The sequence below is a fragment of the Petaurus breviceps genome, unplaced genomic scaffold, assembly GCF_028583685.1.
Source record: "Petaurus breviceps papuanus isolate PSGF00001 unplaced genomic scaffold, PetGlider_PUasm1.0 187, whole genome shotgun sequence".
Taxonomy (NCBI): domain Eukaryota; kingdom Metazoa; phylum Chordata; class Mammalia; order Diprotodontia; family Petauridae; genus Petaurus; species Petaurus breviceps.
The window spans coordinates 14,657,211-14,684,125 of record NW_027185799.1 but is presented as its reverse complement, the minus strand read 5'-3'; the positions used below and the strand labels follow the sequence as shown (position 1 = coordinate 14,684,125).

The 26,915-nt window shown below is 32.6% G+C and overlaps 1 protein-coding gene across 2 annotated transcripts in view; it reads right to left on the bottom strand.

Moving 5' to 3' along the window:
• Positions 1-1,356: 1,356 nt before the first annotated feature.
• Positions 1,357-26,915, bottom strand: part of PSIP1 (PC4 and SRSF1 interacting protein 1) — a 30,139-nt gene continuing 4,580 nt past the window's right edge. The window contains exons 4-16 of one of the 2 annotated variants that reach the window (XM_069090676.1): positions 19,511-19,649; positions 18,109-18,213; positions 16,300-16,362; positions 12,867-12,969; positions 11,333-11,408; positions 9,187-9,415; positions 6,863-6,981; positions 5,009-5,064; positions 4,440-4,510; positions 4,161-4,262; positions 3,859-4,072; positions 3,252-3,363; positions 1,357-2,803 (exon numbers count right to left, since the gene is read on the bottom strand). In XM_069090676.1, coding sequence (XP_068946777.1) covers positions 2,743-2,803; positions 3,252-3,363; positions 3,859-4,072; positions 4,161-4,262; positions 4,440-4,510; positions 5,009-5,064; positions 6,863-6,981; positions 9,187-9,415; positions 11,333-11,408; positions 12,867-12,969; positions 16,300-16,362; positions 18,109-18,213; positions 19,511-19,649 — 1,450 coding nt within the window. In that variant the 3' untranslated portion in view covers positions 1,357-2,742. Of the gene's footprint in view, positions 2,804-3,251; positions 3,364-3,858; positions 4,073-4,160; positions 4,263-4,439; positions 4,511-5,008; positions 5,065-5,554; positions 5,990-6,862; positions 6,982-9,186; positions 9,416-11,332; positions 11,409-12,866; positions 12,970-16,299; positions 16,363-18,108; positions 18,214-19,510; positions 19,650-26,915 lie in introns of those variants that run through there. The other variant, XM_069090677.1, reaches the window with a different exon arrangement.

Here is a 26,915-nt window from a genome sequence, read left to right as displayed (position 1 = left end):
CTTAAAGATTACTTCTGTGACCCAAGGAACTGGATAAACCTCAAGGCAAAGGTAAATGTTTCAATTATGTTAAAGAGATAAGGTATGTGTGCATATGGGATCAGAAATAGTTGCAGAGTTCAGTTGGTTGCATTGATGTTTAGGATTGTATACAATCACTTTTTAAAAAGAAAGATCTCTGTCGGGATGACTTGTGGATCTAATCTGGGCTCAGACACCCACCCAGAAACACCTGGCCATGTAACCTTGAGCAACCCCAATTTCTTAGGGGCAGCCAGGTGGCTCAGCAAGTAAGAGCACCGGCTCCAGTGTCGGGATGCTTTTAAAAAAAAAATCTCTAGTGGCTAAGGAATCAAACATTTGTCTGTGAAGTAATGGTGGTGGCCAGTGCAGTTTAATTTGATTTTCACGAAGATTTTTAAATGATCATGTTAGTAGTGATTCAGGTTAAGATGATTTAATACAGAGCCTCAGTAATTAGAGATAAATTAGAAAGTCTAAGTGATTCTGGCCATATCAATATTGAAGATTAACAAATTTAAGTAGATTGCTTTTGGCTTTGTGTGCAAGGTTTCCTGTCTAGAAAATTTTGTAATTTAAAATTTTTGTATTCCAAGTGCTCTACCTCCCTTCCACTTCCCTCTCCCACTGTTTGATGTAGGTTTTGAAAGATGTTTTTGTATATAGAGAAACTTGGCTTGAAGTAGGAATATTTAACTTGGTCAGTTAAGTGAACTTAAAATTTCTAGTACAGTTGTGTTTTATGCATATTTTATTCCACAGGCTTCACCAAACTGCTAAAGGGGCTCATGACCCTGATACTAAATATCTCTGGGAAGGAAGTTCTCTCTTACCTCTGGATGTGGAGAGCAACTTTATTCATCAGTTATGACTGCTCCTCATACATGTGTTAAAAGGTTGGTGGATCACATAAACTTTAGGTAGTTTAATCATGTCTTCCCCTAATTGAAAATCTGATATTACTTTATTACCTGCATACTCTTTTCTAATGTGTACCCTGAAAAGTACCAGGAACTGAACCTTGTAAAGGAAAAGATTGATTTATAAAAAAATCAATGTTTCTGCAAAGTTAGCACTTGTTTTGGTATTTTTGTGTTTGGACTTTACAAAAACTTGAGCTGAAAGTTAATAACTTTTAGGGGTTTATTAAAGTAATAGCTTTCCAAAAGTTGAGTGATTTGAAATAATCACTGTCACTGATCTAAGATACTTTGTTGCACCTGTATTCTCCCTTCTTCTATCCTTACTGCACAATTTCTGTAACCTGTGAAATAGATTCCTTATCAGAAAAAGTAGTGTTATGTAATCTTCAGCAAACAACATAACTAGTTCAGATGAGGACAAAATTCTTTAATCAAAAATTGGTTAAGTTTACATCGACACTTGGATTGACTACAATATATCTGATTTTTAAAAAATTAAATTAGGAGCAAACTGGCAATACATAGCAATATTCCAACAAAGCAAAATAATAGATGATACTCTCATTTTTACCTTTTTGCCAAGTACTTTGTAGATCTTCTAAATCTAAATCAAGTTAACCAGTTCATTCAAGCTCCAAATTGTGGAAATGTCTACCAAAAAATTTTGACATGCTTTCTAAAATAAAGAAATCCTGAAGTATACATATGTAGTCGAAAGTGTACAACCTAAAACTTTGTATCTGTAAGTATTGCTGTTGCTTAAACTAGTGAACTAATATTATGCTTCATACTTGACCAGTAATTTCTCCTCATTCACACTTGTACAACATGAAGTGCCTTTGAATTTTCTATTTTAGGGGGTATATTTACATGTTAACTGTAGTCAATTCTTCTTTTCAGAACTGCTATTAAGTTAAATATGGAACACCCTTTGTTCTATAAAGGTCCCTGTTTTAAGTGCCTCCAGTCTTTCCACCTACTGGTAAGGATGATTTACTGACAAGAATTCCATAGATTTGACTGTTCCCAGTAACCACCATTAACTTTCTAGATTGCCACTTTCTTGCAGAGTAATTAGTAACCGTATTTATCCAGCTTCATTCATAAAGCCATGGCCAACTACAGAAGAAAGAAAGAAAGAAAACATACACGTGATTTTTGCCTGTTAAAAAACAAAGTTACTACTTCCCAAATTGCCATCTGGGCTACCCAAAAAGAAAAAATAAAGGCATCACAACTTAAGATCGTTTCAAAGCAGGAAAACCTGGCAAATGTGAGTTTGCAAGATTAATACTAATTTCTATAAAAGGAGTGAATGAGTACTCTTATACGAAGTAACATTTTAGCTACTATAAAAATGCTTAACTTCTACAAAAACCACAAACAGTGAAAAGACAATCCAGTAAATACAAGATTTGTAAAAACTATGCACAAAAAAATACCAAGGTATTTAAGAACATGGGAAGGGGTTTATACAGGTGGCAGTTAAAAAAAGTAACTCTTTACCACCATTAACTACACATTAACATACAATAATCAAAAAATATACTACAACTATAACTCTTAAAAAATAAAATAAAAGCAGTTTAACATTTCCTAAATGAATCCCCCAAAGACACACACTTTTACTGTGTATATAGCGGTTAATACTGCACAAATACAATCAGCAAGAAAGTTTACTTTTAAAATGAAGATATAACAAGTTCTTAAACATCAAAACCTATGCTTATAAAAATTATTTAAAACTTTCAGCAGTCAAATTTTAAATGAAAAAATTGAGACAATCCTCTCTTCAAAATTAGTTTTCTACTGTTGAGTCCTTTGGAATTTTTTCAGGCTCCCTCTCTTCACTGGATGTTCTAAAAGCAGAGGGGAAAAGCAAAGATCAGTATGTACTCTAAATCAAAGAATCACACACGCTAACATTCTAGATCTTGTTTTAAACTTTAAAAAAGCAGTAGCTTTGCTACTGAATGAACTAGTTACAAAAACAAAAAAAAAGTCCTTAAGCATAGTGGCTGGCATTCAAGCTAGTTGCGACCATTTTGCCATGGGAAAGAATTTGTCCATGATGCTTAACTGAGATCAAGGATCTTGAGACATGGACAAAGAATGTGGAAGACTCACAAGCTGTATTCAATTGGTTCCCAAGTTGAATTTGAAACTCAATAAAATAATCCTTTCATTCCCATTTTGAGGAACAAATCAACTAGAACAACAAAAAAATCTAAACAGTAAAGAACATGAAAGCACACACAAATCTGGGGATAAAACATAACTACACTAAAAGCCAATAAATATCCTCACTTTTTCTTCATGGTGGCTTCATGCCTATCTTTACTTTCCTCATTGCTTTCTCCATTGTGTTGTGGCTGGTTATTGTCTTGAGCATCTGATCCACCATTCAAAGTTTTCGAACCTTTTGAAATAAAATACCTTAAAGTTACATTTGAGTAGATTATTTTTAATAAAATAATTAACAATGAGAACCTTTAATAAAAACTCTAGAAACTTCTGAAATCTTAATTTGAAATGCATTATTTCATATAAGTTCATACATATAAATATAGGAAATAAAATGGCTGGCTGCATGCAATTCTTATAAGCGCTCATTGTTTCTTGCCCACCAAAATTGCTTTCTATATTCTCCAAGTCACAGCTTCAGTAGTTAGAATATTCTAAACACTAAGGGTTCTACTATAAGATGGTTACAAAATAATGGTAGTTGCTGCAGGAATCAAAGAGATTCCTCAAAGAATTGCTCCAATCTGTGTGGCAACCACCACTATGGTATTTATATTGTCTAGTTTTACTTAAGTAAAATCAACTTAAGAGTTATATATATATACACACATGTATATATGAGGTAAATATAAAAGACAGCCGGACCAGATTATAAAGAATCACTACATACCTGTTTGTTCCTTTTCTAGCTTTTTATTTGGACCTTTCTTTCCCTGTTCCTTTGTTTTGTTGGCTTCCTCATGTTGTCTTTGTTCAGCAAGTGATTTATTCAGCACTTGTGTAATAACAGAATCTCCTTCACCAACTAAAAACATGTTTTTAAACTTGTTGTATAGCATTGTAGACTTTTCCATAATAACCTGACTAACTTTAAAACGCCTTATCTGCAAAGGACAAAGAAATGTTAGTAACCACATTTGTCTATAACATTTGTAAGAGCTAAACTTTGAGGGGAAAAAGCAGACTGCTTACTTTCTTTAATGTTGTAATCATCTCTGTGTGTTTCTGTGCTTGCTGCATGGTGACCTGAAGGGATGCAAGCTCATCAAGGGCTTCAATACATCTGTTTACATCCTTTTTAACAAAAGAAAAGTTTAGCATTTTGAGTTTTCCCCTGAACATGTAAAATTTCAGTTAAAAGCTATGTCTGTGACACTTTAAGGTAGCCTTCAAACAAGAAATATAAAAACCCTTTATATTACAATAAATTCCCATGCTTCCTCTATTTAATAATCACCTTAATAAACTTACAAGATTATCAATTTTGAGGGAGTTTTTAATTTCTGCGTGTATCCTTTGAAGTCGAGAGTCCATTGATGTTTCTATTAAATATTTAGAAAATAAGGTAAATCAACATCTGAGCTTTCATCAAAATATTTCATTATTTTAAAGTTGGGATTTAGATATTGTCTAATAACTTAAATTTCTCATTGTTGCTTTGGTCTTGGAGCAAATTCTTATCTTCTGAAGTCTCTACAAATTAACTCATAAATGACAAACCTGTTAATCACATAAAAAATGAGCAGTGTCTATTTCCACTAAGGATCTAGTTCTTATTTCTATAGTGCTAACTTTCGCTGATGAGAACCTCTTTTCCACCAGTAGATATTGTATATATAACCAATTATTCACAATTCATTAATGATTATGTCAAACTAACAATAAGAGCCAGAGAAATTTTAAGATTCACACAATCCCACGTTTCAATTTACACAAAAATATTAAGAACACAAAGAAAGTTTTTCAAAGTGTTCAGGTAACACATCAAACAACTGTCTTAACCTTGTCTTAAGCATTACTATGAGGTTTCATCTACTAACCTCGTTTCTTCTCCACTTTCTTAACTTCTGGCTTCTTGCTTTCATCTTTATTCTGCCTATCAAACGTTAACAGAAACATTTTACAACCTTGCAACACCACCAAAGCATTTTAAAATGTTAATACTTTTTATTAAAATAAAGTCCCTCTCTCTTTAGGCACTTATCAATTGTTCCATTTTTAGCGTTCAACATGATCTCTTAAAAGCAAACTTCAAACCAGTTTTTCACCAAAAATCTGCTTTTTTAATATTGATCTTGATTCTTGAAATAATTGAGTATTCAACTCCAGTAATAATCAGATGGAGATTTAAAGTTGTGTAGAACAAGTAAATAGCATCCATGTTATTATTTAGATGAAGGGGGAAAAAATTCCAGGAATTTTAACAATTGTGCTGTATCAGAAGTCAGCTATTAACTAAATTTGAAAATATTTTAGTTTTTGTAATTATTAGCACATTTTGTATATTTCACTAAAAATCCAATACCTTGAAGTTCAGTCCACGTTAAGCCAATTGAAATACACAAGAACAAAGAGATATCTAAAAACAGCTTTTAAAAATAATCTTTATTTTAAAATGAACTTGAACATTATCATTATACAAATCTATGACTTTTATCCCAGGATGAAAAAAAAAAAGCACAACTGCTAACATACTAAAAGATTTCAACAGAAAAGAAACATTCAGGGGTCCCAGGATTAGGCCAATTTCAATACCTAGGTTCTCCTAAATGTGTAGTGTTGTGTACCCTAAGAAAAACTGACAGTTTTAATTCAACAAAATTGTTGTTTGGTCAAGTCCTCAACTTTGTTTTTTTAATTTAGCAATCTGGAACAAAATTCTTCCATCGGGGGAATAAATTCAGTCATCTGAGTGTCTTAAGGTCTTCATCTCCTGTGTTCCACTTGCGTTCTCTTTGTAGAAACTGGATTAATGGTTTGAGCCCCCAATTTTTTTTTATTGTAGATTACAAGCTGTTTGGCTGGGAATACAATACAATAAACTTTATTTTGCATAATGCATTATTTCCTCCTATTTACAAAGTTGTTTAATAATGATAAAAAAGAAGAAACATACAAGAATTAAGACATTGTATTTAAAGAATATTTTAAAAGCCATAATGATCAGAAAAGTTTAGACTCAATTTGTCAAGTGGCTCTAAGGTTATTTTATTAATCATTGGAACAGTCTGCAAATATTTTTGAAAACATAAAAAACTGCTGAGGAAAAGAAGATATGTCAACAGGGTTTATGTTAATATTAGTAGAGGAACAGGTCCAAAAGATAATATGAAATTAATCAACTTGAGAACCTTGTTCTTTCAAAGACATAACTGTTTTATACAACAATTGCCGAATATCATTTCTGCTTCTTTCTGTTAACAGGACATGGTTGTGAAGGTTAAGCTTTTGAGTTTCTATGTACATAATTCTATCAATTTTTAGTATCTCAAATGTTTGAGGATTGTTGCTTTTACAAAGGATTTCAATTACTGCTGTCCTAGTTAGAATCCCACTAGCTGTGAATAAGTTCAGTTTTTACTGAGCTTAATAATCTGGTATGTTTATTATTTGCCAAGGGTGGTGAGATGTAGTGGAAAAAACCGAAGATGCTTCTACTATTGCTGTCTCCCAAACCTACTGAATAGCATTAGACACTAATAAATACATGAGTTAATACTAACAGAAAAACAATGAAAAAAAGAAAAAAGAACAATGAGAGCTGTATATTTCATATAGAAATATATATAGAGGGAAAAAGTCACACTTGCAAGAGCTTATATGGCTGCCCTTGTTTAAATATTCATCTCTAGACATTAGAGGAAACACAAGGGCTTATGAAAACAACAACTTACGGTTCAGCTTCCATTTGCTCTTCTTGCTTGCGTTTTCTGTCCACTGCTTCTTTTTCATGTTGACCTTTTATTATATTCCTTCTATGAGCAGCCTGAAAATTTCTTCCTCCTTTTCTCTTCTGTTTTATTTTGAAAAGATTTCTAGTTAACTGCCAGTTATTTGCCTTCATTATCTGAATAAGCAAACTAATAGCCAAGCAAGTCTTACGGTGAGGTAGGTGTGTGTGTATGTACACAGCCTCTAAGCTCTTTTCACATGTCTCTTCATCATGTCAAGCATTAAGATTCTTGAGAAGTCTTAATGATAAGTGACACGAACATTTGCAAAATAATTAATTACACAGAGCTGGGAAAATCTTGCTCAAGGTAATATCTTATGTCAATTTAAATATCCTAAAGTTAACTAACTGTACACAATTACAACACATATATAATAAAAATTCACCCCAAAATGATGTACATTTCATAATACAAGTTAAAGTTGATAGACCACATCGTTGGCAAAAATGAAGCATAGTGTAAAATGTGATAAAAGTGTTAAAGCATGAACAAAATATAAATTTCTTATCTTTTGCAAAGTTCTTCAACTATTTTATAATAGTAGCAATTTTGAAAATGGCAAGAACGACATAATCCATTTGTAATGACCGCCACCGCCCCCCCCCAAAAAAAAAACCACCCCATCACTACTGGGAAAAGTAAAAAATAGCTATTAGGTAATGAAAAATATGGAAGATAGAGCAAAGTCATTAGACTAAAATGAATTCAGGTACAAAGGATTAGAAACAGATAAATACTGAGTTTGCAAACTAGGCCAGTGAGCTGGGTAGTATTAATGAATGGTAATTAGTGAATTAGAATCATGCCTTAGATGATTCTTAAAAGCAAAATAACTCCTAGTCAAAAGACATAACCTCTCTGGGTCTCATTTTCTTCATCTATAAAATGGAGCTAAAAGCAAGTAATTTGCAATTATTAGAAATCCAATTCAGACATTCCACAACCTGTCCCAATGAAATTCCCAGACCTTTGCAGCCCTCCCAGATCTCCCCTTTTCCTAACAGGGCACTTTACCTGTCAAACAGTTTAACTCTTTTCTCCCCCTAATTAGAACATGAATGCTATTGGCACAAAGCAAGCACTTAATATTTTTCCATTCAACCAAAGGAAACTAAAGAGCTATAGAAATGTGAGTTATTATTCTTGTTCCTGGTAAGGAATCAGCATGACTTCTTCCATAACAAAACTGTTATTTGATTTGATTGGTAGAACAAAGGTTATAGATAGTCACCCTAAATTTTAGTATAGTATTTGACTAAAGTCTCTCATCTTGTTCCTGTTTTAAATCTCTTCTCTCATTGGTAAAACATTTTATCTTATATTTTACACCCAGCCACCTCTCAACCCTGCTGCAACCCAATGGTTTTAAAACTTTAACTGGCCATTAAAAAAAAAAAAAACAGTCTTACTTGCTGACCCCTATTCTAATTTACTGTGGGTGGTAAATAGTCAAAGAAATTCAGTCATGGGCTTATGATTTGATCCTAGGTCTTCTTAGTTGACATTTGTAAAAAGCACTTTGCAAACCATAAAGTACTGTATAATTATTTCTGATTCCAAGTGCCATATTCTACTATGCTATGCAACTCTTAAAGACGATCTTAAGTTATGTTTAACATTATTAACATGATTTTGGTTGCTCTGTGGTTTACAATCTGATTTAAGGCCATGTTTCTTGAAAAGTGAGGTTGTTCATTCTCATAGCAACCAGGTCTAAATTAAAGGTAGTTTCAGCATTAAAAATCCTATTATTGGGGCGGCCAGGTGGCTTAGCGAGTAAGAGCACCGGCCCCAGTGTTGGGATGACCTGGGGGATCGAATCCGGGCTCAGATACTTAGCACCACACCCAGAAATAACTGGCTGTGTAACCTTGAGCAAGTTACTTAACCCCAATTGCTTAAAAAAAAAAAAAATCCTATTATTCCTCTTAAATCTCAGATGATTTTCCTTTGATAGGCTGAATTAGAAACAATTTGCAAACAGCATTTAAAAACAAAAAATTTATGACAACCGTCTGTGCTGCAGTTTTAAGTTTTTAAATAAAACAAGGACTTTTAAGACAGAAACATCCATTGGAGCCAAATGCTTTTATTATTTTTGCTTTTTTGGAGGGGGGAAGGCAGGGCAATTGGGGTTAAGTGACTTATGTTAAGGTCACATGGCTACTAAGTGTTAAGTGTCTGAGGCCAAATTTGAACTCAGGTCCTCCTACTGGTGCTCTATTCACTGTGCCACCTAGCCACCCCCTGCCAAGTAAACCTACCTTTTCCCCTTCTTGATCTTCAACCTCTTCTTCAGAATCAGAAGTTGATGCAAAGCCTGCTTTTGTTGTAGTTTTTCTTTTTGGCTCAACTTCCTTCTTCCCTTCCTTTTTGTCTGGTTCTTTCCTTGGCTTATCTTCTTCCTTCTGGACCTCTTCATCCTTTTTCAACTGCTTTTTGGGTTGTTTTTCATCTTGACCTTTTTTTTTACTTTTATCCTCTTCGGTAACACTATATTAATAGTATAAAATTATCTGATGTGAAACTAATGTTTCACAATCTTCATCATATCAAGATTCCCTAACATTAAGCATCTTTTCAATGACCATGATTTTACTAGTAAGTAGTATAAATTAGATGTTTTATTCAAAGTGAAAAAACACCATCACTTTACATTATGAATTGTAATTCTGAATGGGCTATACCACTCAAATAAAAACATATTCTTTATAATCCTCTCTTCCTAAGTACAAGTAAAATACATTGCTTGGGGAAAGTCTAACTATAGAAATAAAGGTAAAATGCTATCACCAGTCAGGTGGCAAATAAATTACATGTTAATGGTGTCATACAAATTATAGGTGCTAAACAAATTTGAACTGAACGTAGCTTGCTCTTCATAACTCAACAAATTTTCACACTTTCCGTTATCTTGACCACGCATTACATTGACAAGTTACATAGTCCAAGACTAAAGATAAAATGGCATTAATGTTTGAAGAAATCAAGTTGTCATATTCAAGCTGATCTCCTATGTCAAATTCATGATTCCTAAACAAGCTATTCTAATCTACTTTGTTCAACAAAATTGTAATAAAAATTTTTCCAAAATGTGATGTAGATTCTCTACTTAAAAATAGTAAAATAGGATTTCTGCAAACTGAATTTGTTGGGTAAAACTGACTCCATGTTTTAAATTAGGTTCCAATCTACAATCCATTATCTTATGTAACCCAGTAGCATTCAGTTGAATTAGCAAAGGAAAACTATAACCAGATAACTAACTCCAAATCTTATTTATTTTATCTGATTACAATAATTTTCTATCTCTTTGTACATCTTGGTTTAGAAAACAATCACATCTTCATACATTAGTCAAATACTTTGGGTAGTAATACTAACAGAGATTCTTATATTTTTTTGGTAAATGGTGTTATGTACTGCAGAACCTTTGACTCACATAACAGTGAGGAAAAGAGCTCACATGATTAATTGCTGTGACCTTAAATTCATAGCAATAAAAATTTTTACACAACAAAAAATTTTATTTTTAAACTAGAATATAAATAGATGGTCTATTTATAATACTATAAATACTATAAAAACACTATCCTAAAAAGTGTTCAAAATCACAGGACTGATGAAAATACTCTTAAATTGTTACCTATTAGTGTTTTTCAGAATATTCCATCTATTTTCTATAGTTGAGCGATCAAAAAGGCTTTTTTGATTTAAGCAATTATTTTGCTGCAGGGGCAGCTAGGTAGTGCAGTGAAGAGAGCACTGGTCCTTAAGTCAGGAGGCTTGAGTTTAAATTCAGCCTCAGACACTTAACACAGCCTTGTGAGCTTGGGCAAGTCACTTAACCCCCACTTGCCCTTCCTTTCCTCTCCCCTTCCCCCCCCCCCAAAAAAAGAAGAAAGCACTAGTCTGTAGACAGGAAGACCAGAATTCAAACTGACCCTTAGATATTTATTAGTTTTGTAACTCTGGGCAAGCATCACTAATAAAATAAGCTAATAATAGCATCTATTTCCCAGGATTTTTGTGAGGATTAAGTAAAATGTTATTTGTAAAGTGTTTAATTTAGTACAGTGTACTAAATTAGTTACATAGTAGGTGCTACTAAAAAAAAAAAGCTAGTTTTTATTTTGCTTGCTTATGTAAAAAAGATTATCATAAACTGTTTTCTTAAAAAGCTACCAAAATAAAATCACGCTTTTCCCATTTTATACATACTATGTTTCTGCATTCCAACTAATGTATTAACTTGAAGTATGTGAAAGTTACTATTTTAGCATTAGATGTACAATTTATCAAGATTTACAAATTTATCAATGACTCTGTTGTGATAATCAGATGAAACTCAAAAATAAGCACATTCATTTTTTAAAAAGATTATATCAATAACGTTCAAAATAAACTCACTTGTCATTATCTGAAGGACAAGGCGGTTTCACCATTTTGGGTCTCCCTCTTGGTTTTGGCACTTTTACTTCTGTAGCTAACATTCACATACAAAGACTAGGTTAGCTCATAATCACAAGCTTTCCCCTTTTTAGTTACAATCTAACTGAAAAAAGTACAGTATTGTAGTTGGTTGTTAATTTTATTCATTATGGAGTATTACTGGAAGATAGTCAAAAAGAATAATTTCCTTATAATATCTCTTTCAATGTGTCAACTAACAAATATAAAAAGGTAAGATTAATGGAAGTGAAGAATAATTTTTAAATCAAAATTTACACTTTGCTGCTTGTACAGTTAGGGTTATTTATTACTTTTTCACAGGCATGAAAATTCAATGCCTTCTGGAGAGAAATGTTTTATAAAAACAATGCTAACAGGGGCTAATATATAATTTTTCTCCTCCAGGTAAAAGAACTAAGTTTCATAAGTAACCTCCTGAAAAATTGGAAAAAAAAAAAAGTATGGTAGAATGGAAATCAATCATTTTCCTACTTGGAAAGAAAAGGAAAAGAAAAACACAAGAACCTTTTTAAGTGAGTACTAAGTCTAGCAGTGATGTACATTCCTATTCATTTTGGATCTTCACATTTATGATCAATATTTTTCTTTCAATTACATATGTATTCTATTGAGGTTGAGGGCCAATGTCTACCTACTCCAATATTTAAGGATAGTGAATTGGTAACAATTTCAGTATCTATAACATGCATTATGTGTGTATGTATATACACACACACACCAATTGTATTAATACATTTAAATTAATACCTCTAAAGTCATTAGAGAATGAGTATTTTTACTTCATTTCCAAACACAGATTACACCTAGATATTACTTTGGTGTGAATTAAATGGAATAGGAATTAAAATATAAAATTCCTAGGTTTAATAAACATCACATAGTAAAAACATCCTTTGAGCGCTGACTTCTAATTTTCCTAAGTCGGTTCATTTTTATTTCTTCTGCTTCATTTTGCTATATAGGTATTCTCACCATATTCTGTCTTTTATGGTCTCAAATAGTAGGGTTCTAACAATACATATGCTACACATTAACAAGCACAATATCATAGTATTTTTGAGTGGTTTTTCCAACATCACAATGATTATTTCAGTTAATGTAAAAAGTTAAGTATTACCCAACATCCAAGGACAATAATGAATCACAGATTCACAATGAAGCCAAGTATAATGAAATAGTCTTTTTAAAATAATCTGGCATACAACTATACCTATTTCCAAGACACCACCCTAAAGTTATTAGTTTTACCAATTCCCAGATGTAGAGCAAAACTTATTCCAAATTACACTTTGCTGTCCTCCTACATTCACCACCTAAACATTTGTTTTAGAGTAATGTTTTTTCAATTTTAAATGCTTCAACTATAAAGCTGTACCATACACAATGGTAAGAGGAACAAAATGATAATGAAATTAATTGGATTCAAGTAGTGAACCTGATAAACAAGGCTGTCGATTATTAATAAACTTACCTGATGGTCTTCCTCTTTTAGGACTCACTTTTGGAGAGACAGATGTTGCTGTTGTTGCTGCAGTCACTATTCCTACTTCCTCAGTTTCTACTTGCTTTTCTGCCTGGATCACAAAAGATTAGCAGAGTTGTTTCCCCAAAAGGAGTCTTTTAAAAATTTAATCCATATGTAGTATGACACATATTTAATATAAAATATCTCTGCCACTTCTTATGTTATGTATAATTATTTAAATATGACTGGCTTCTACTACAGAACTTTTGTACATTCACACCATACTGTGAGCCAGTATACTAGGCCTGCTTTAAACAAAATATTACCCAAACATTTTCACTATATGTTTTTATGTTTTATCAGTTTTTGATCCCCCCCTAAAGAAGTAACTTTCATTAAACTCAAATATCCTTAATTTTACAGATGAGAAAATATTCAAAGCAAAAAGAAAGCTTTTTTAAAGCTACTACCTTATTGAAACATATGGAAAGAATGAAATATTTATTAAGTAATTTGTCACCTAATTACTTCGGTCTAAAACCTCAGACATAGATGAGTTTATTCTGTTCGTGAACTTGGATTGGAAAACAAATGATATCTTAATTTTTACTAACCTCTACCTGGAACTCAGCATTTAAATAAAATTGAAAAACATTCTACAAAGGGATCTGTGACACAAAAACAACCCTGCTTCTAACCTTTTCCTCATCTGAACTTATTTGGATTTTCTTTGATTATTGACTGATAAAAAGACTCCAATAAAAAGTGGGCAGACAGAGTAGGAAAAGGGGGTATCAATTCACTAGACCCTTGCTTTTCATTTCAGTCCAGTCAACAAAGCAACTCTCCCACTGATGTGATAGTGAGATGAAAATGGCAAACTAAACAAATGTTGAAAATTGTTTTTACATGTAACTCAAGAAAAATAAAATATGGAATGGTTAAAGTAATATCAGTATTTACCTGGAAATGAACCTTCAAGTCACAATAAAAACAAAATTTAAAAGTCCCCAGTCCCTTTACAAAGATTTGAGGTAAATGTTACCAACCATGAAAAAACTCTAAACTGAGTCAAGTTATTAAGTTCCAAGATTATATTACGTTAACTTCTAAGAATACAGCCTTTTCCAGCCATTTTCTCAGACAATACGAGAAGCTAATTCATCAAATGTTAGACTAGGCAGTCTTAAGTAGATTAACATTTTACATTTCAAACTCTTCATGTGAAACTGCTACAGATTGTGGCTCAAAAAACTTTTGTTCCAATACTACAGTACTGGAGGCCTCTTGATACAGTAGCTTCACTTAATGTTTCCAACCCCATACACTCCTCCCTTCACCTCCTAGCCCCACCGCCAAAAAAAAAAAAAAAAAAAAAAAGCCAAAACTATTCCTAGGATACTCTTGATATAACAGCAAAAGTTATCATAAGCTTTTTGTAAATATCATGCAAAAGAATGCTAACTATGTTCATATTTTGAAACATAATACTAGAAGACTTTTCCATTAAATCAAGAATACAGAACCTTTACTATAGAGAAAGGAAGTATTTCAAAGGATAAGAATTTGAGTTCAATATGCTTTAAAAACCATCAAGTAACACTACCTACAAAGCAAATTTCTCAGGAAGGTAGGTGTATCCAACCAGAAAATAATCTTCCATGCAGATTAACCCTATTTCCACAACTTTGTTTACATTTTTTGAAGTGCAATCAATCTGTTCTTTGTGTACAAACTTGTTCAGAGACAATATGGCTGAGCAAGTTTGTTACCAAAAGTTATCTCACTACTATCAAGTTTGAGAAAACTCTATTAAGGAGTTTTTTCCAGGACTACTTTACCTAGGTAATTTTGAACTTAGAAGTTTAATACTTTCACGATTGTTAAACCACAACTTTCTTATGATCTACTTAAAAATGACAGCATTATTTTATGGTGTCATAAATACTATTTTAAGACTGAAGTGCCTTTATGATGTTTGAGCTGGAAGTTTATAAATCATCTCCAAGTTGAACTATGGATTTTTTGATTAAGTGATTTCATTCATTAGCATAGGGAACACACAGCTGGGCAAACTTCTTCAACTTAGTAGTATTGGTCAGTTCCCTATCCACTGTCACACTGCCTCTCTGGATTTATTTTTAAACAAGTATTTCTATTTAAAAAGCTTTAAAAAATTTAGCTGAAAAATATTTCAAAAAATTCAGGTATTTGGTCAATGCTTCTCAAGATATATAAGTTGCAGACAACTTGTCACACATTTTTACAGCTCCCACAGCTGCCTGAAAAGCCATAATGTACAAAATGTAAAATTGAAATCCATGTGTACTGCTGTGTTTCTAATACAAAACTAGAATAAAAGTAGCTTCATTAAATTCAAAATATAAAATTAACCAATTAGGTTAATCTACTTTTGTTTCCTTTCTTTAAGCTGATTTCATTGATATAGGAATCTGTCACTGAAAAAAAAATTCACACTCCTGGCATTGAAACAGTATTAAAACAAAAATCACACCTTTTTTGAATGCTATTGCAGAAAAATTCTGGTAGTTACTTCATTGCTACATTGTAAGCTCCCCAAGAACAAGGAAGATTGTCTTAAATTCCACTGGGTTCCCCTTGAAATATAATGAATGTGGGTGAGTACTTGAATATATATTTAATTGATTCCATCATTCACACTGGATTTTTCTTTTATTCTTAGCACATCGACAAATAAGACATCAAAAAAATTCACAAATGCATAAATTTACTTCTTTTTGTTTCACAGGATATGGTGAAAATCAAGCCATTTCTTCTCATGAACCAAGTGCTGCTTTAGTTGAAACTATTAACATATAAGTATGAAACTAGAAACACTAAAATATAAGTCTGAATGCCACAAATGGCTTGATTAATCTTAATAAAGCCATAAATCTTGAGAAAGGTGATTGTTACCACATGGATCATAAAAATCTTCACATACATTATAGGGTTCGCAGAAACAGATGTGATATAATTAGTTCTAAAATTATAAAAAGCCAGTCAAATACCTCCAATTACTTTAAGTACAGCCAGCTGTCAAATATCCATGTACTAGGAGTCAGAAACAACTTGGATAACTGAAATTCAAAGATGATCCCAAAATGTCATTTCAGGCAGTGTCTAAAATAAAACAACATTCTAAGCGGACACCCTAAAACAGTGCTGTTGAATGGACTGAAAATAAGTGATAAAAACTGCTGAGTTTCACCTCCTTTTCCTACCCTGCCCACTGTAAGTTGGAGGTGCAGAGAAACAGCCAAAAAATTGAGGAGAATCTGGATAATATGAAACTACACAACTGGCCCCTGCAAAATCAAGTTTGAAGAAGTTAGAAGCTGAAATGAAAGCAGAAATTAAACCAATATTCCCTCCAATATAACTAAATAATCTACTTGATCCTCTGAATCAATATTACCTTTCTTTTCCTTCCTCTTCTAGCAGCCTTTGGAGTGGTTATGTCCATTGATTTAGTCATATCCTAAAGAACAAACAAAATATTAGTGAAAGACATGGAGACCTAAGAAATATATCAAGTTTGAAGGGTCCTAGTAAATGTTTTTGGCCTTTCTAAATCACAAACATTTAAACTTTTGAAGTTTTAACATGAAAGAAAAATCCAGTACTTGAAACTAACTCTTCCAAGTGCCTAGAAATACACATGACAATAGGAAATCAGTCACATATAAAAAAGCATTACTACTGAAATGAAAGCTAGAATTTTAAATTTCCTTCTATTTTTGGAGGGGGGAGGTAGGGCAATTGGGGTTGACTTGCCCAAGGTCACATGGCTATTTTTTGTGTTAGGTGTCTGAGGCCAGATTTTAACTCAGGTCCTCCTGACTCCAGGGCTGGTGCTCTATTCACTGCACCACCTAGCCACCCCTAAATTTCCTTCTACAGTCACATTTTTCCTTAGTACATGGAAATTTCAACAGTCAAAAGGTGTAGCTTTGCTTAAAAAATGCCCATTCCCAGATTACTTCAGGTTATACATAACAGTGGGTTATTTAAGTGGGAGGACCCCCCACAATCTTTTCAATGGGCTGGGGAGATGTAAATACTTAAAATTAAAATTATCACCCCCTAATTTGTCTTTTCCTTTTTAAAACATTTTCATAAACAGGGTTTTTGTAATCTGAGTCACACTCATAAATGGCAGTTCAGCAAAATCATCCTTCCCCCCCATTACCTATGTGACTTGACAAATCATTTAATCTCTCTGTGCCTCAATTTCTTCATGTATAAAATTAGAATAGATCTAGATGACTTAAGGTCCCTTTCCAGCTCTAAATGTAGCATATTTGGAAATCATAAACAATGAAAATTATTCTGTTAGAATGCTAAGTGGTTGTTAATGTATTTTGACATTCTATTACATAATTGAGATAACACACCAAAATTCTCTTTTGATATAGGTAAATACTTTTAGCACAGAATTTATTTAGCAACATTTTCATAAGAAAATGATTTCTTTAAGTAGGATTCTAAGTTTTGTTGGATCCAACTTTTTCACAGTTTAAATTTTAAGTGTCTTACAGAAATGTGTCTGATTTTATAATGATATTCATCAATAAAATTATTTAGTTTGTACAATTTCACCTAATTTCTCAAGATCTTATCTATTCTGTAAATTGTGATTAACTCTAATTAGCTGATTTCCAAAAATGAACAGAGGGTTCCCATTAGTGCACATTTACATCAAATGTTCAAAAGTTAACATGATATAGTTGACATCTAGACCAAGAACTAAGCTTGCTTATTTTCTCATTATACTTTACAAATTACTCATTATGTGCAAGGCACTGTATTAGTCTCTGGAAATACCAGAATAAACACTATTATGCCCTCAAAAAACTTAAAACATAACTTTGGATTGAAGACCCAAATTTTGGTTTGATATAGGAAAAACTTTGTTAACAATTAAAACCATCCAAAAATGGAATGGGTAGTTGAGGAGAAGCTGGGTTCTCACTAAATGGAGATCTTCAAACAAATACTACATGAACCACTTGTTGGGCATGTTATGGGGTAAATTCTTTTTTCAAATATATGCTGGGGCTGGTTGGCTGCTGAGGTTTTTTCCAATGTTAAAATCTTTTAAGTATTTCCTTAAGCACTACTGTCCATTACAAATAATAATTTCTCCTTTGCTACTGTAGAATTCTTTTCCTGTGTCAAAAAATTTAAGATGAATAATAATTTTAAAAAGACTTGTCAGACTTACTTCATTGCTGTTTTTTTCTTCATGATCAGTATCTTCTTTTGAAGCACTAATTTCTTTTTCTTCAGTCTCAACATCAGAAGATGCATTTGACTGTTTTGTGGATGCCTGTTAATACATTGAAGAGTGATTTATTTTACAAAATGGAGGCCAGGCCTCCTTAGTTTTAATTCTCCAAGGTTTGGCAATTAAATTAATTTCTAGTATACATTTCAAGCTATTCAGACAAATATGTTGTAGCCTTTACTTCTCTATTTCCTTTGTAGAGTCTGAGGGTATTAGCATCTTCAATTCAAAAAAGTAAATGTACATGAAGCACCCAATCCTAATATTCTAAACTGGATAGAGGTTAGTAGTTGTGCCACAAATTGTCAAAAGATGGAAAAGAAGATTAAGATTTCATTAAGAACGTATGTCGGGGCGGCCAGGTGGCTCAGCGAGTAAGAGCACCGGCTCCAGTGTCGGGATGACCTGAGTCAAATCCGGGCTCAGATACTCAGCACCACACCCAGAAATAACTGGCCGTGTAACCTTGAGCAAGTTACTTAACCCCGATTGCTTTAAAAAAAAAAAAAAGTATGTCACCTTCCACGTTTGGAAACCTAATAAACTACAAACAGCTGAATGGGGACAATGTGTGCAAAGCAGCCCTCCTCACCCCACAAAATTTAATGGGAATTGTAAACTTCCACAAACAGCTAGATGGGAAAACATTCTCCAGAGTCCCAGAAACAAACTGACCAGGAGGGAAACATAATGAGCCTATGATAACATTCTAGGATGGAGTTGTAATAAGTTTAGGACTTTGAGAATGTAATGAACTCTTTTGTTTTTTGCTAGGCTTGCCCAAGATCAACTCTGCTAGTAGTGTCTAAGGACAGATTTGAACTCAGGCCCTCCTGACTCCAGGGTCAGTACTCTATCCCCTGTGCCACCTGGGTAACAAACTTGTTAACAACTTTTTGGAAAAGTCAAGCTCAAAGGGAAGGTCTTAATTCCTTGTACCATACAAAATATTTAAGTCAAAAGTGAAAAGTTCTGCATACATAAAAGCAGTGAAGACAATTCAATAATTATAAGTAAACTCCTGAATATACTAATTCAGAATTAAATTTAGATGATTAAAAGTCTAAATGTGCTTAGTAAATCGTTATCTGCAAAACCTGTGGATTCCAATCCTCTACTTTTTTATTCCTTTCCCCTAGAAACAGGGAAAGAAAGATGTTCTAAAGTATTTTTCCCCCCAAAGGCCAAAATATAACAATGCAAAAATTACTTGTAATTCTTTAATTCAGAGCTGTTTTAAGTCTTTTAATTTTATGACTTCTGGTAGAGCCCAGGAAGTTCCCCAGGATGTATTAAATATTGTAACTATAAAACTAAATTTTAAGTAACCATTACTTACCTGTTGACTGGAAAACTTCACTTTGGGGTTATTGTCTATCTCCCATAATCCTTCATTAAAGCCTTTTCTTTTATTAGGTTTGCCATATTTATCTTTATTTTCTAAGTAAGGAAATATATCCTTTGGTCCCAAAAAAGCACTGTGAAAAATGGATAAGAGATGTTTTATGTAAGTAACTATTTTACTGAAAATGAATAACTGACTTTATATATCTACTTAATTCCTGCAAACTTTAAACTCAATTCAAACTAGTTCTCCACATCTTGCGCATACTAGTTTGAATTACTGACATTTTTCTAGTCATTGCATTTGTTTTCTGAATTTCTAAGCGTATAAATCTTACTCTGCACACATGTATTAGAAACTTCATATCTTTAATTACAAAATGGAAACAAATTGTAAAAATTGTAAAAAATTTTAGAGCATTCAGGAAGATGGTTACAAATGACTAGATGAAACTTCACACATTTGTTACCTCAAAACTTTTATTATTTCTTTTAAAATGTAATATTTTAATGTCATGTTACTAACATGAACCTACTATAATAAATAGGAAACAGTTCTTAGCACCTAAAAGTATTCTGAGTCCATTCATAAGCATATTTCACTGAAGCCTGAGTAATCAAGAATTCCGCTTACAAGGAGCATATTCATATTTCATCAGAGAAATCAAGTTTCAAATGTAGTTTAAATTTAACACCAGAATTTATTTATGCTTTTTTTTTTTTTGGAGGGCAATTGGGGTTAAGTGATTTGCCCAAAGTCACATGGCTAGTGTGTCAAGTGTCTGAGGCTAGATTTGAACTCAGATCCTCCTGACTCCAGGGCTGGTGCTCTATTCACTGTGCCACCTAGCTGCCCCAACACCAGATTTTAAAATATCACTAAAACTTAATTAACTATGATCCTGTGAAATCAAGACTAAATTTTTAGTCTCTTAACTGTGCCTGACTTTAATATATTTTAAAAATTATTTCTTTACAATAAAAACAGGTATTAGATACCAGATCTCACCAAGATTACCATAAACATGACTGTTGACTATATTTCAGTAGACAGGTTACCCTTCTATGCCTTTTTGAGGAATCTTAGAAACATGTATCATCTATATGTGCTTTATGAGCACATATAAATATCACCAACTGAACCTTTGCCTCTTCACCAAGCTGATAAAAACATTTCCCCTTTGACACACAACTGTTACAAAATTCCAGTTTACAAAAAGGGTATCTTTTGATGGAACTCTTGAATTGAAGCACATACTTTTAATACTAAAAGGACAGGAATTAAGTCTACCTTTCAAAGGACAACACTATGTCTCTGCATTTCTTTTAAATCTATATCGCAGAAGAGATTGACTGAAAATTTTTATTTCAAAATAAAAGTGTAATAAAATTTCTATATCAATTTCCAAACTTGCTCTTTCTAATGTAAAAAATAAAAACAAAGCCCTTGCCATGTGACCTAAGAGCTTATATAACTACAGATACTCTAATTTACCAGTACTGACAGTGACTACTACCAATACAATCTAAGTCAAATTCATCCATGTTTACATAAATTTGAAGATCTTTATAGACACCAACTTTGTATGCTTTCATTTTTCATTTTGTGAACACTCTTTTAAATAAGAAGGAATCAGGAGAAATTAAAATGCCTAGGGAACAAAGTCATTTGAAGTAAAACTCAGAAAAAAAAACGGAAATATATAAACAAAAACAATCAATTTAGTTATCTGCTTTATTAATTTATTTTAAAAGTATTTTTTAAGGACTATGGCATTCTTAAATGTTATTTTGTAAATAGAACTCATGGTTTCCATGAGATTAGTTTTTTAAAAATTAAAAGCAATTAAAATAGGTTTTAATGCAAAATTTCCTCTGAAGACACAGAATTATTTAATACATTTGCCCATACTATTTGTAATGCCTAAATACTATGACACTAACAGATGTGGTAATGCAGAAAGGGAGAAGGATTTGGTGTTGGGAACCTGGGTTCAAATGCTAGTGTTGCCACTTACTACCATTGTGTATCCTTGAGAAAAATCACTTCATTTCTTTATGCCTCAGATTCCTCATTTATAAAAGTCGGAGTTTAAACCAGATGGTTTCTGAGGTCCAGTTCTAAATCTCTCCTTTGTCATGTGCTGAAAATCAAAGGATACTGCCCCAGAATTGTTGTTGTTGCATATTAATAGGGCTTTTAGATTTCAGCAACTTCGAAAAGGCCTATATGAACATCACAGTTTACGTGATGTGTAGGCTGAGTTATGAGCTGGTCCGACTAATCTGAAAAATAATCTGAAAATATGCATCAGTTCGGTAAACTGTTCCTACCCTTTGACTGACCCATCTATTCCAGTACTGGACATATACTTTGAAGAAGTCAGTGAAAGAAATGTGATATATAAACACATCAAAATATTCAGAGCAGCATTCTCTGTGCTAAAAAATGTAAAAAGGTTTATGGCCACAAATCAGGAAATGGCTAAACTGTGGCATATGAATATAATAAATTTTTCTTTAAGAAATTATGAATGAACATGACTAATGTGAAAATATGTTTAATAGAAATGTATATGTAGAGCCTATATCAGATTGCACGCTGCTTCTGGGAGGAGGTAGGCAGAGAAAACTGAAAACTTTTCAAAAGCTTATGGAAGTGAATGCTCAAAACTAAAAAAAAAAAAAAAAAATTAAAAAAAGAAATGCATGTGTAAACTAGAAGTTAATAAAGCATTTGATAAAGTAAAAAATCAATAAATAGAAATGCATGAAGAATTCAGAAAAACATGGTTAAGACTTATATGAAGTGACAAGAGTAGAGAGAGCACAATCAGGAGAATACAGAATTGATAACAACAGCTGAATTCAGACCAACTGCAAAGAGCAATCATGGTTTCAGGAAACCGTGGATGTGTCACATTTTTCCCTCTTCATAAAGGAGTTTGGGGAACATGGGTGAAAAACTCAGTATACATGCACTGTAAGAAGTCAGTTATACTTAACTGTCCTTTATTACAAGGCAAAGTTTAACGACATGTTAAAAAAGGGGGGAGGAACCAATTTTAATAGAAAAAAAAAAGCAATCTGAGAATTGAAACCCACAGGTTCTACTTATATCCTAGGAAAAGGTACCCAACACATTGGACACACATCTTACTATGGCAGATTTCCTGAAGGACATGGATAAAAGTAGCAAAGGACAGGCAGTTTTGGATAGGTTGCAATTTGGAGTATCTATGTCTATCAAATTATAGGAGCAGAAATACTTGGTTGGACTCTTCTTTAACAGTTTATTGGTAGTACAAAAAGACTTGATTACTTCCCATGAGAGATGTAAATCACTTAAGTATCCAAATAAAACTAGACAACAAGGTCTAAATTGATGTTTATTAGTTCATTTGATGTGATCAAACTATTGAGTTCAATAGTGGAGCAGGACTTAAACATATCTGAAATTCATGACTAAAAAGCTTCTCTAAAATTAAAAAAAATTTTCTGTGAATAAATTGAACATGATAATAGAAACCCATACTTTAAAGAGATTTATGATCAATTTATGAAAGATCTTAACTTATAACAGAATTGTGCTCCATTTTTGGACTATGAACTACTTTTAAGTGTTCAAAAACCATTTTTCAAATTTTGCTTACTTATAACAATGTACTTCCCCTAATTCCACGAAAACAATACATATGACATGTAGGCATGCTCTGGGCAATTATTTCTTTTAGGTTTTTTTTTTTTTGCTTTTTGGAGGGCAATTGGGGTTAAGTAACTTGCCCAAGGTTACACGGCTAGTATTTTTGTGTGTGGGTGTTAAGTGTCTTGAGGCCGGAACCGAACTTGGGTCCTTCTGACTCCGGGGCCAGCACTGGGCAATCATTTCTACATTTTGTTCAAATAATAAAGCATAAATTCTCCAATAAACACTAATTACTATAGTAACAATGCTAACAGAATATTCTTAGAAAATACTACGATTTTATACTACAGCTAGATGCAATTACAATGTATCATGACATTTTTTCAAAAGTAGGAAATTAATTGAATTAATAAAATTAGGGTATCAATTTGGCTCATTCTAGCCAAAAGGAGTTAAGTTAAATCCCATTTCACTTTGGTTAGAACTGAAACTGGATAGTGGCATGGACCCTCACTTTGCCAGTCAGGTGAATCCCATAGACATCTTCTAAGAATGTTTTTAAATGACTACAAATTCAAAAAGGACTACATATGAAATCAATTATATTGAAATAGTTCATCAAATTTGTATTAAAGTTCATAGATGTCAGGTTAAGAACCCCTGCTATCAATATAAAAAACTTGCCCCCTTCACCAAAGGAAATAAACTCACAATTCTGGCAATCTAAATCACTTTGAAAAACACTGCTACTAATTTAATAAATGGCTATAATGATTGATTATTCTTTACCACACTTAAAAGAGGGTTTGGGAAGTATTAAGTAACTACCTTTTGTATAATTCAAGAAAACAAAAGCAGGACACTATCGTAGACCTAGAGATAACCTTCATAGATTTGAGCAATTACTTTAAGAGATTTTGCAACACTGTACTTATGGTGTGCTGTAAGAGATAAACTATGAAATTGCCTTTTTGAAGCTAACTGTCCAATCCCTCTTTTCTTTTTACAGACCTAAATAAGCAAGCTCTTACTCGGCTAGGTATTTTCATTATTACACCAGTTTGATAAATTTACATGTAGAGTCCCTTAAATCCTGAGAGTTGGGAAAAGACTGAGATCTTTGCAGAGATTTATATACCCATTAATTTTTAACCTTTGAAATGCAGCACCCTGTTATCTTCAATTTTCTATGTCTAGGTTTTCAGAAAGCATGTTTTATGACTACTTTTCTCAAAATAAGGGAAATGACACCTAATTTTTAAAAGCTCATCAGTCACAGATAAACTCATTCACAGCTGGCAGAATTAAAAACATTCAAGTATACAGGAAACACCAAAATAATTATACCCATTGGACCAGTAATTCTATTATTAGGAATAAACCTGAAAATGTTATTAATAACTAAATAGGAGGTACAAATAGTTACAACAAAAAATTAGAATCAAATATCCAACAATACAACAGGGAATGATTAAATAAATTCAACAAGCACTTATTAAACACCCACCATGTGGCAAACACTTGCTAGGTGCTAAGAGATACAAACACAAAATAAAATCACTAATAGCAAAAAAGCTTGCAGTCTAATGAGATTACATTTTAATCAGGTATGTTATAATAAACAATTACCATTATGACATTAAGAAAACTGGATAGATCTTGAAATAATACAAAGCAGAGGTCGATGAAATGAAGTACCTAAGCAAAATGTAAAATAAAAAAAAAAATAATCCTAATGAGGACCTTTAAGAGCTGTCTACACAATTATGATTCCTTATGTGTTGAAATAAATTTAAATTCAAATAATTACCTATACCAAGTATTGATTATCAATGTCTACTTTTTTTAATATAGAAAATCTGTTTACATGGAAACCAAAGCAGCAAAACTAAAAGCTGCACAAGACAGAAAAAAATTCTTGGAAAACAAAAATAAAAAATTATGTTTCCCATTGATGAAACCTGAAAGTTTTGTGATATTTAGTGAAACTCAAGTTATCAAATAGCTGGTGAACATGAATAAACACTAACCATTCCCAAGTTTATTTGACACAATGGAATTGCTTGTGATTAAAATTCCTAGGGGAATGGGCATTAGTTACAGGAACTATAAACAAAAAGAAAAATTAAAGACATTAGCATTTGCCAAATAGGCCATAAAGCAGGACCACACACAAATTAACTAACTCTTTAATTTTTAATAAGATGTTATTTTAAAATTAAGGCTTATAGTTCCATTCTTACTGGGATAATCAATCAACCATAAGAGTTCAGTTTGGTGTTAGTGTACTTGCTCTATGTGCAAACCAAATGATCTTTATCACTACTGCAAGAAGTCTTCAACATCTTATATTCATTATCAGAGAATTTATGAGCCCAGATTAATACAGGTAGTATGCATTTGTAGTAATGTCATGAAAAAAAAAATTCCCAATCTGCCATATCATTCTTAGATATAATACCTATAGAAAATAAATGACTAAATATTGCAGCTCCTTCTATTACAGTACAATGCTGTTTTATTTTACTAGGACAGCTGCCCAAGGACAATCTTCTTCCCTAAACTAGGAAATCACTTCAACACTCCCAGTGAATAGGGCAATAGTTCACTCTCCCTTATGCTAATTCTTCCACAATTCAATTTACTTATGAACAAGGCATAAAACCAAATGGCTATAAAGATAAGTAATTCTCATCCTTAACCCAAAATGATTCTTCCTATACAATAAGTATATCATACCATGCATGTTAAAACTGCCAAAATCAATGAACACCAGAATTGGAAAATGCTAAAGTAATAAAATTACTAAAGCATTAACTTTCCAAAATCTACCCCAATATGTGATTTTTAACAGAATGATATAATAATCTGGCCTCAGTCAAGAAGAGCTGGATTCAAGTTTCACCTTTGAAACATACTGGCTATGTAAGCCTTTGGAGACCTTTAACTCCCAGTGGCCAGAGGAAAACACTCTTATTTGTTGTAGAACAGTTGCAGGTCCTCTTATTTGTGAAGGGAATTTCTTCAACAGGAAGTCCCTATGCAGCAGAAATCACAAGTCTAGACTCCAAAATAAAATTACAGACCTGCTTGTTTAGGTCAATTAGATGCTGAGTTTGAAGTAACCTTGGAAGTCATCTAGTTCAAGCCTTTCTTTCAGATTCAGTTATTTTATAGATGAGAGGCCCATGAAAGTAAACTGACTGAGCTCAGGGTCACAAATAATGGAAAATGCTATCCACATCCAGAGAAAGAACTATGGAGTCTGACTGCAGATCAAAGCAGATTATTTTCATTTCTTTATTGTTTTTTTCTTTTCTTGTGGTTTTGCCCTTTTGTTCCAATTCTTCTTTCACAATATGACTAACTAATGTGGAAATATTTAACATGACTGTACACGTATAACCTATATCAGATTGCTTGCTGACTTGGGGAGGGAGGAGAGAACAGAGGAAGAAAAATTTGGAACTAAAAAAATCTTACAAAAAATGAATGTTTAAAACTATTTTACATGTAATTGGAAAAAAAACAGATTATTATTAAGTGAAGGAAAAAACCAACAACATAAGACAAATAACCTCAACAAAACCAAACTTAGTGAGAATTCAAAACCTAGGTCCTTTGATTTTCACATACAGTGCTTTTTATACATTACTGCACCTAGTTCTAGAACTGAATGAAATTATGGGACACCTGAAAGATGTATAGACAAAACTAAGAAAGGGGCGGCTAGGTGGCACAGAGAATAGAACAC